Source organism: Lucilia sericata, unplaced genomic scaffold (assembly GCF_015586225.1).
Source record: "Lucilia sericata isolate MDLA Ls3-8-SP2 unplaced genomic scaffold, ASM1558622v1 Contig000401F_arrow, whole genome shotgun sequence".
NCBI classification, from domain to species: domain Eukaryota; kingdom Metazoa; phylum Arthropoda; class Insecta; order Diptera; family Calliphoridae; genus Lucilia; species Lucilia sericata.
The window spans coordinates 155,001-165,621 of NW_023994419.1; the positions used below are offsets into that span (position 1 = coordinate 155,001).

The following is a 10,621-nucleotide window of genomic DNA, read 5'->3' on the forward strand; positions in this document are numbered from 1 at the left end:
TTTGTTTAACATCCGAACACTTATCGATGTTTTTTAGCTGCGATAATCTTTTCTTATCGTCTTTAAAGTCATGCGAAGAGGAGACACCCGAATCCGAGTTACTTTCCAATGATAAACGTTTCAATTTATTGCAGTCATCTTCAAAAGGTTTGTGTTTATTTTCATGATCCGCTGGCGACATGGGACAATTGTCAAAACTACAATTTTTATAACCACAAGTTGATTTACGTTCCACTTGTCCCTCTTCATTCCGTTTCACTTCTGGTTCATTTAATTGATTGATTATCAAAAGCGGCTGACGTTTCTTACGTATATGCACTCGTTCCACTTTGGCTTTTTGATAATTACCCACTGAAATGCGGGTATTCCTCAGCAGCTGTTGATCTATACCCAAAGAGTGTCTTTCTTGTGCCGTTTGGCTTTCTTTATCCAGATCACTTAACTGTTCTATGGATTTGGATTTTTGTATTCTATCATTTCTTTTCGAGCGTTCACTTTCCGTTTTATGCATATTACTTTGTATTAGTGTACGTGAGGAGTGTTTATCGGGTATAGGTTTGGGTATACGTGATACCGCTCTACGATCTTTAGATTCACTGCGCCTATATTGTACAGTCTCTTGACTTATTAGGGAACAACTTTCCGAACAAGATGAATTAGTGCGTGAAGATTCTTGAGAGCATTCCGAACACTCTGAACAATCGTTAGTCTTGTTTAATGAACTCCTTACTTGTGTGGAATCTTTAAGCGGGTTGGGTGGTTTAAGTCGACGATTGGGTTCTTTGTGGGGCACTGGTGCCGGCCGGTTGGGTTGTGGCGGAAAGTTTTTTATTTGTTTTTGTGCCTCAAACATTTGATTGATTTTGGCTACCGCTTCTTTGGGATTAACATTACTATCAGCGGTTCTTTCTATGGCGGGCTCTCTTTCGGGTTTACTATGCTCACACTCTGTTCGCTCTATACGAGCTATACGATCTGCCCTTGACTTTATACCAGCCCTAGCCATATCTCTTCTTATGTCACATGTCGACATTTTATTGCGATAATTCCAACTATTAGACTTAACACCATCTCCCGTTAAGGTGGCATCCGATTCGGAGGCCCCATCATATGTCGAGGGACAATAGGATGAAGAAGAACCATCATTCTTTTCTTCCTGAGGTGGCTTAATAAATTTCGGCGGTGAATTGGTAGTACGTTTGGAATTTTGCAAAAACTGCCAAGATTCCACAGTGGGTGGTGGTGGTGGCAAAGGTTTATTAGGAGCCTCCAGACGATTTACCGTTACCCGGGCTATATTCTTACGTGTTACGGCCGGTAGGGCGTGTGTTATGTTGCTTAGAGTATGTGGAGAACATTTTTTAAATTCCATAAAATTATAATTGGGTACTGAACCGGTTTTAGTCATAAACGCCTCTTTGCATTGGTGAACATAATTGACCTTTAGCAATTCCATTTGTGGTACTTCAGCACTAGACATACGCGAGTCCAGGGTGCTATCCATACCCACACTGGTTAAAGTTTCACTAGAAGGTTTTCGTTGTATGCGATGCATTTTGCTGTTTTTTTACTTTTATTCCGTTTTAGGGCATATAGAGGGCATTTTATGAGGTCTAGGATAGGTTTTCATGGGGGGTCTTATGTTTTTTTGTAAATTAGATAGTTTTCGTTGTAAATTTTGTACTTTTTTGAGTTAAGTTTTTAGTTTCGTTTAAATTTTTTTTAGAATTCTCAGTTTTCGTTAAAATTTTTTTTGCAATATTTTTCACTTTCTTATTTTTTTAGATTTTGTTGAAGATTTTTCTTCGTTTTTAGTTTTATTTTCGTTAAGTTCGCTATTTTTATAAATTTTGAACCGTTTTCGTTGAGTTTTATTATAAATTTGACGAATTTTTTGGGATTTTCTGTTATATAGCTCAAACTTTGGATATTTATGTCCCGTTTTTTATAATTTTTTTATTGAGAATATTTACAGTTCCTTGACAGTCCATGAAAGTTTATAATTTTCGCGTTTTAGAACTGAGTCCGGCGTTTGAAAGTTCTTTCACACAAACTTTGTTATAATTCTCAGTTAGTTTAGCTAAATATCGATATCAAAGTCCACTTTTCTAATAATTCTCAGTTGGTTTAAATAATTTTTTCTCACAATTTTCTTTTACAACAATTTTTTTTCCAGATTATATCAATTTCTTGGAAATCCAGTTAACGGGCCATTTATTTTTTTTGTAATTTCAATTTTTTTTCTATTATGATTTAAACACAGAGATTAACCTTGGTTTGTGGGGTCTTTATTCAAATTTCATACTTTCATATATATATTACACTTTGTTTACCAACTAACAAACAAAAAAATTTATACAAATTTCAAACATTTTTCTTTTCATTAAAAGGTTTTCTTCATATCAAATAAATATTTGTTTTTTTTTATTGTTGTATAAACATTAACACTAAACACAATAAATAATTTAAAAATGTATAATTTAACATAATTATATAAAAAAAATATAAAACGGTCTACTATTACTTTTTTTTTAATATTATTTCGTTTCTTTAAAAAACAAACAGTTGACACTTTAATCCCAAACTCTTAAAGAGTTTTGACAGACTTTCAAACCGCTACACAACTTGTTTTGTTTAGATCTCATTTGAATTTGTATAGAAAGAAGAAGAAGAAAAATAAACCGTACGCGCTCGTTTATAAAAATTCATAATCCGTTGGCATGTTGTTTAACCGTCAAAAGTTCGTCTTAAACTATTTGGTTTAAGCCACAAAACTTAATAAACATACACAAAAATACAACGATCAGTTAGCAAGCAACATGTTTGATCGAACCTAAACACTTGAAGCAAGGTTTGTTCTTGTTTGACAACATTTTCCCCAACACATAAAAAAAAGTAAGATTGTTGTTGCTTGCCCAGCGGCGGCTGTTGCTTGCAACTTGCAACAAATTTGAAAAAAAAAGTTTAATGACCATTTCTGGGATTTCAGTGATTCCAGCTATTAGTTGTAGAGGTTCAAACAAATACTCAATAACATCTTTTATTCTCAAGATTTAGAATTTCCAAAGAAAATTCAAATAACCATCACAACAACAACAACAACTCAAATTTATAGTAAACAATTTTATTTTATACCATAAATCAATTTTAAAGAAATCGTTTTTATTGTTTTTTTTTTGTCTCTAAAGTTCATTATTACGTTCGTCATCCTAAAATGCTGAAAAATTAAAAAAAAAACACCTCAAAACGTGTTGGTATGCCCCACAATTTGTTTTAAATTTTCTTGTTAAACATGTTACATTTAAGGTTTTTATTGACAAGATCTTTTTTCCTTCTTCTTCTTTGTTACTTTTTTTTCTAATTTAGTTTTTTTTTTAGATCGATTGTAAGACGTTTATAGAAATGTTAAAAAATTAAGTAAACTTTAAATAAAACTTGAAATGTTTTTCATTTTACAGCTTTTTTTATATTTAATAGAAATGGAAAAGAGTGTAAATAGCTATTTGAGGCGGAGTTAGACTTGTAGATCAAATAATCTATAACATGATTCATATTAGAAATATTTGTGTAAAATATCATCAATCAATTAAATTCTAGAAGTTTGACAGACAGCTTCTTAAAATTTGAAAAATAATGAAAATCTTTATAACGGGAAAAATATTTAATGACGCCCTCAATCATATAAAAAACTATAGTTTTGTATTAGCAGCGAATATTTGGGGAGAATTATATACCAATAGTAGTCTAGACTATAGTCAAGTCTTAAGACAAGACTAGACTCTTGTGTATAGTCAATATTATAGTCTATTCTATAGTCACGTCTAAAGTCTAGTTTATAGTCTAGATTAAGATAATGTCTAGTCTTTAGTCATGATCATAGTCAAGTTACGACTAAAGTATAGTCTATATTCAAGATTAAGATATAGTCAAGTCTATAGTCTAGTCTATAGTCAAGTCTATAGTCTAGTCTACAGTCAAGACTATAGTCTTATCTATAGTCAAGACTTGGCTCTTGTCTATAGTCAATGTTATATTCTATATTATAGTCAAGACTATAGTCTTGTCTATAGTCAAGTCTATATTCTAGTCTATAGTCTAGTCTATAGTCTAGTCTATAGTCTAGTCTATAGTCTAGTCTATAGTCTAGTCTATAGTCTAGTCTATAATCTAGTCTATAGTCAAGTCTATAGTCTATTGTCAAGACTATAATCTAGCCTATAGTAAAGTCTATGATCTATTCTATAGTCAAGGTTAAGACGTAGTATAGTCTATAGTCAAGACTATAGTCTAGTCTATAGTCAAGACTATAGTATAGTCAATAGCCAAGACCTATGTCTATAGTTAAAACTATAGTCTAGTCTATAGTAAAGACTATAACCTAGTATTTAATCCAGACTATAAGACTATATTCCAGTCAATGCTCAAGAATTAAAGTCTAGTCTATAATCAAGTTTATAGTCTAGTCTGTAATAAAGACTATTGTCAAGTCTATGGTCAAGATTATTGTCTAGTCTAGACTGTAGTCTACTCTATAGTGTCATTTACAGTTAGTTTACAGTACAAAACTAGTCTATAGTCTAGTCTATAGTCTAGTCTATGGTCTAGTCTATAGTCTAGTCTATAGTCTAGTCTATAGTCTAGTCTATAGTCTAGTCTATAGTCTAGTCTATAGTCTAGTCTATAGTCTAGTCTATAGTCTAGTCTATAGTCTAGTCTATAGTCTAGTCTATAGTCTAGTCTATAGTCTAGTCTATAGTCTAGTCTATAGTCTAGTCTATAGTCTAGTCTTCTATAGTCTAGTCTATAGTCTAGTCTATAGTCTAGTCTATAGTCTAGTCTATAGTCTAGTCTATAGTCTAGTCTATAGTCTAGTCTATAGTCTAGTCTATAGTCTAGTCTATAGTCTAGTCTATAGTCTAGTCTATAGTCTAGTCTATAGTCTAGTCTATAGTCTAGTCTATAGTCTAGTCTATAGTCTAGTCTAGTCTATAGTCTAGTCTATAGTCTAGTCTATAGTCTAGTCTAGTCTAGTCTAGTCTAGTCTATAGTCTAGTCTATAGTCTAGTCTATAGTCTAGTCTAGTCTATAGTCTAGTCTATAGTCTAGTCTATAGTCTAGTCTATAGTCTAGTCTATAGTCTAGTCTATAGTCTATTCTATAGTCTAGTCTATAGTCTAGTCTATAGTCTAGTCTATAGTCTAGTCTATAGTCTAGTCTATAGTCTAGTCTATAGTCTAGTCTATGGTCTAGTCTATAGTCTAGTCTATAGTCTAGTCTATAGTCTAGTCTATATTCTAGTCTATAGTCTAGTCTATAGTCTAGTCTATAGTCTAGTCTATATTCTAGTCTATAGTCTAGTATATAGTCTAGTCTATAGTCTAGTCTATAGTCTAGTCTATATCTAGTCTATAGTCTAGTCTATAGTCTAGTCTATATTCTAGTCTATAGTCTAGTCTATAGTCTATTCTATAGTCTAGTCTATAGTCTAGTCTATAATCTAGTCTATAGTCAAGTCTATAGTCTAGTCTGTAGTCAAGTCTATAGTCTAGTCTGTAGTCAAGTCTATAGTCTAGTCTATAGTCAAGTCTATAGCCTAGTCTATAGTCAAGTCTATAGTCAAGTCTATAGCCTAGTCTATAGTCAAGTCTATAGTCTAGTCTATAGTCTAGTCTATAGTCTAGTCTATAGTCTAGTCTATAGTCTAGTCTATAGTCTAGTCTATAGTCTAGTCTATAGTCTAGTCTATAGTCTAGTCTATAGTCTAGTCTATAGTCTAGTCTATAGTCTAGTCTATAGTCTAGTCTATAGTCTAGTCTATAGTCTAGTCTATAGTCTAGTCTATAGTCTAGTCTATAGTCTAGTCTATAGTCTAGTCTATAGTCTAGTCTATAGTCTAGTCTATAGTCTAGTCTATAGTCTAGTCTATAGTCTAGTCTATAGTCTAGTCTATAGTCTAGTCTATAGTCTAGTCTATAGTCTAGTCTATAGTCTAGTCTATAGTCTAGTCTATAGTCTAGTCTATAGTCTAGTCTATAGTCTAGTCTATAGTCTAGTCTATAGTCTAGTCTATAGTCTAGTCTATAGTCTAGTCTATAGTCTAGTCTATAGTCTAGTCTATAGTCTAGTCTATAGTCTAGTCTATAGTCTAGTCTATAGTCTAGTCTATAGTCAAGTCTATGGTCTAGTCTATAGTCTAGTCTATAGTCTAGTCTATAGTCTAGTCTATAGTCTAGTCTATAGTCTAGTCTATAGTCCAGTCTATAGTATAGTCTATAGTCTAGTCTATAGTCTAGTCTATAGTCTAGTCTATAGTCTAGTCTATAGTCCAGTCTATAGTCTAGTCTATAGTCTAGTCTATAGTCTAGTCTATAGTCTAGTCTATAGTCCAGTCTATAGTCTAGTCTATAGTCTAGTCTATAGTCTACTCAATAGTCTATTCTATAATTAAGTCTATAGTCTAGTCTGTAGTCTCAATTCTCTGATCAAGTTTAACTTCCATTAAAATCAGAACAAGGTTTCAGTGGCATAGTCATTGTCAAAGATCAAGACAGATTCTGATAAATTTTGTTCAATAGTATTTTTAATAATACTAATAAAATGTTAACAAAAGCCTATAATGTGTATGAGTAGTATAAGAAAATAAATATCTTGAATTAACTATTTAGCAGATGTCTCATTAAGATAAACAAATAAATATCAGTTAAAAATGTAAAACTAAACATTAAATTCAAACAGTTGTTTAACTAAATTATAAACTATTCTTAATTCTACCAAACTTACCCCCAATCTATAGTGGCATAATAATTTTTTATGTGCTTTACGTACCTGTAAATAAACAAAATAAAAAAAAAGAATTTAATAAAAATTGTTTATGGTTTTAAAATCTTTTAAATGTGTAATTAAAATAGTATCTAAAACCTTCAATGAATTAAAATGTTTTATAAAATGTTTAATAAAGACAAGACGACCTCAAAAAGTTTTTTAAAAAAGTATGTATGTTTAACCAAAAAATAATAATAATATTAAAAAAAAAACAACAAATAGGAAGTTTTATGATGAACATGTTCATCGTGATGATGATACATAAATCTCTTGATGAAACATGAACATCATCAGGTATTTGAAAATGACCATGACTGGTATATAAAAACTATCGGAGATGATTGCAGTTAAATGCAATTTACATATGAATAGATCTGTTTAGTGCATTTTTTTTAAAAGCCCACTCTTCTATACAATTTCAAATGTATCATCGACATTTTAGAAAGGAACTATAGACGTGTTTAGATTGTTTGTAAACATTAAATAACCGCTATTTTATTAGTTTTATATTTAAAATTTATTCAAAATTTTCTTATTAAGATATAAGATAATAATAAAGTTGTTTTATATGAACGAGATATTTCAGTTTGAGAACGAATGGTATCAATTTAAGTACCTGCAGGTTTACACCCTCACTATACGGACCAAAGTGGATGCATTGCGAATTGATCAACTCAGATGAAGACTCACTTATAGTCCAAAAATCTCTTAGAGATTTATATTTTACAAATCTTCAACTTAAAACATAATTAAAAATATCTGAAAGCAAAGACATCTATATCTAATCTTTATACTTTCCTTAAGTTTTAGATAATTTAAGGAAAAGTGAAAAAAAAAACTAAAAAACTAAATTTTATTTACGTGTTTATGTTCACAAATTTTAAAGCGCAGACAAAATCATGGAATTCATTCATACAACATTTTTATTTGAAAATTTTTTTTTACTACAAATGCAGTCAGTCAAGCATAATTTGTAGTATATTTTATTGTTGTTTTATTTTATTGTTTGTTATTGTTTTTTTTTTTCTTTCTACAACTAGAGTGTTAAACTGAAAATGATGCACAAAATTTAAAAAGATACAATTCCAACACGTATAGTAGTAAAAAGCAAAAATAAGCAGAAGAAGTTGAAATTAGAAAAAAAACATGAGTGTGTTCGAATCTTATATACACTTTACCTGGGAATAATTTATATTTTTTATATGACTAGACTATAGTCTCTAGTCCAGACTATAGTTTAGCCAATAATCCACACTGGAGTCTAGTCTTTAGTCCAGCCAATAGTCTTGTCTCTAGGCCAAACTATATTTTAGTCTATTGTCAAGAATATAGTTCATAGTCCAGAGTAGTCTATAGTGCAGGCCTTAGTATATTATATAGTTCAGATTACAGTCTAGTGACAGTAAAGATTATTGTCCAGTCCAGACAATAGCCTAGTCTATATTGCAGACTGTAGTCCAATCCATACTATAGTCTAGTCTATAGTTTAATCTATATTCCACACTATAGTTTAGTTTGTAATCCAGACTATAGTTCAGTCTATAGTCCAGAGTATAGTTTAGTCTATAGTCCAGACTTAAGTTTAGTCTATAGTTCAGACGACATCTTAGTCTATAGTCTAGACAATAGTTTAGTTTAATGTCCAGACTATAGTTTAGTCTAAAGTCCAGACCATAGTTTAGACTAAAGTCCTGACTATAATTTAGTCTATAGTCCAGACTATAGTTTAGTCTATAGTACAGACTATAGTTTAGTCTATAGTACAGACTATAGTTTAGTCTATAGTACAGACTATAGTTTAGTCTATAGTACAGACTATAGTTTAGTCTATAGTACAGACTATAGTTTAGTCTATAGTACAGACTTTAGCTTAGTCAAAAGTACAGGCTATAGTGTAGTCTATAGTCCAGACTATAGTTTAGTCTATAGTCCATACTATAGTTTAGTCTATAGTCTAGTCTATAATGCAGTCTATAGTCTAATCTATAGTATAGTCAATAGTCTAGTATATAGCCTAGTCTATAGTGTAGTCTATAATCCAGTCTACAGTCTAATCTATAGTATAGGCAATAGTCTAGTATATAGCCTAGTCTATAGTGTAGTCTAGTCTAATCTACAGTATAATCTATAGTTTGGTCAATAGCCAAGTCTGTATTGTAGTATAGTCTAGCCTATAGTCTAGTCTATAGTCTAGTCTATAGTCTAGTCTATAGTCTAGTCTATAGTCTAGTCTATAGTCTAGCCTATAGTCTAGTCTATAGTCTAGTCTATAGTCTAGTCTATAGTCTAGTCTATAGTCTAGTCTATAGTCTAGTCTATAGTCTAGTCTATAGTCTAGTCTATAGTCTAGTCTATAGTCTAGTCTATAGTCTAGTCTATAGTCTAGTCTATAGTCTAGTCTATAGTCTAGTCTATAGTCTAGTCTAAAGTCTAGTCTATAGTCTAGTCTATAGTCTAGTCTATAGTCAAGTCTATAGTCTAGTCTATAGTCTAGTCTATAGTCTAGTCTATAGTCTAGTCTATAGTCTAGTCTATAGTCTAGTCTATAGTCTAGTCTATAGTCTAGTCTATAGTCTAGTCTATAGTCTAGTCTATAGTCTAGTCTATAGTAGTCTAGTCTAGTCTATAGTCTAGTCTATAGTCTAGTCTATAGTCTAGTGACTAGACTATAGACTAGACTATAGACTAGACTCTAGTCTATAGTCTAGTCTATAGTCTAGTCTATAGTCTAGTCTATAGTGTAGTCTATAGTGTAGTCTATAGTCTAGTCTATAGTCTAGTCTATAGTCTAGTCTATAGTCTAGTCTATAGTCTAGTCTATAGTCTAGTCTATAGTCTAGTCTATAGTCTAGTCTATAGTCTAGTCTATAGTCTAGTCTATAGTCTAGTCTATAGTCTAGTCTATAGTCTAGTCTATAGTCTAGTCTATAGTCTAGTCTATAGTCTAGTCTATAGTCTAGTCTATAGTCTAGTCTATAGTCTAGTCTAGTCTATAGTCTAGTCTATAGTCTAGTCTATAGTCTAGTCTATAGTCTAGTTTATAGTCTAGTCTATAGTAGACTAGTCTATAGTCTAGTTTATAGTTTAGTCTATATTCTAGTCTAAAGTGTTGTCTATAGTCTGGTCTATAGTCTAATCTGTAGTCTATAGTCTAGTCTTCCTTATAGAATTTGTGCAAATTACAAATGGAATGACAAACTTATATTCATCCTTTTGTTGAAGGGTATAATAAAACAATAACAATAATAAGCATGGTATGGAGTGGTAACGAAAGTGTTACTAACTAACACTTGTTACTGACACGGCTCTAATACGATGACGATGTGTATCATCTTCATCATGATCAACGCCAAAACATCGTCACAAAGCTAGGTTTTCAAAGTATTAAAGCTGGAGTTTCTTTCTCCGATGTGAATTTGTGTTATTTTCCTCTTGTTCAAAGCATGTGTGTGTGTATTTATGTATGAATGTAAGTTGTATGCGACAACGATATTTGTTTGTAACTTTAACATGACTGTCTGTTGTGAGTTTCTGCTTAAAACTAAAATTTTGCTGTTAAACTTTATGCCTTCATTCGCTCAGAAGACAAACGCGTGGTTTTTGTTTTTCTTTTCTTCTGTTTATAGTATTTTTTTCAGTTTTCTAACTGTTGGCAAGTTAAGTTAGTTGGGGCTTGTTTAAAAGTTGTTGATGGTTGTGATGGCTAATTATATTCTAATATAACGGTATTACTAACATAATTTCATTTTCATTTGTGGTAACAGCTAAAGAAAAACAACATCAGAAAGGTGAAGAGTTA

The 10,621-nt window shown here is 31.3% G+C and overlaps 1 protein-coding gene across 1 annotated transcript in view; it reads right to left on the minus strand.

The window, feature by feature from the left end:
- LOC119604528 overlaps positions 1 to 1,762 on the minus strand; it is a 33,437-nt gene extending 31,675 nt beyond the window's left edge. The window contains 1 exon segment of the mRNA XM_037957208.1: positions 1 to 1,762. This exon segment is cut by the window's left edge and continues 1,298 nt beyond it. Coding sequence (XP_037813136.1) covers positions 1 to 1,555 — 1,555 coding nt within the window. The 5' untranslated portion in view covers positions 1,556 to 1,762.
- Between the last annotated feature and the right edge of the window lie 8,859 nt (positions 1,763 to 10,621).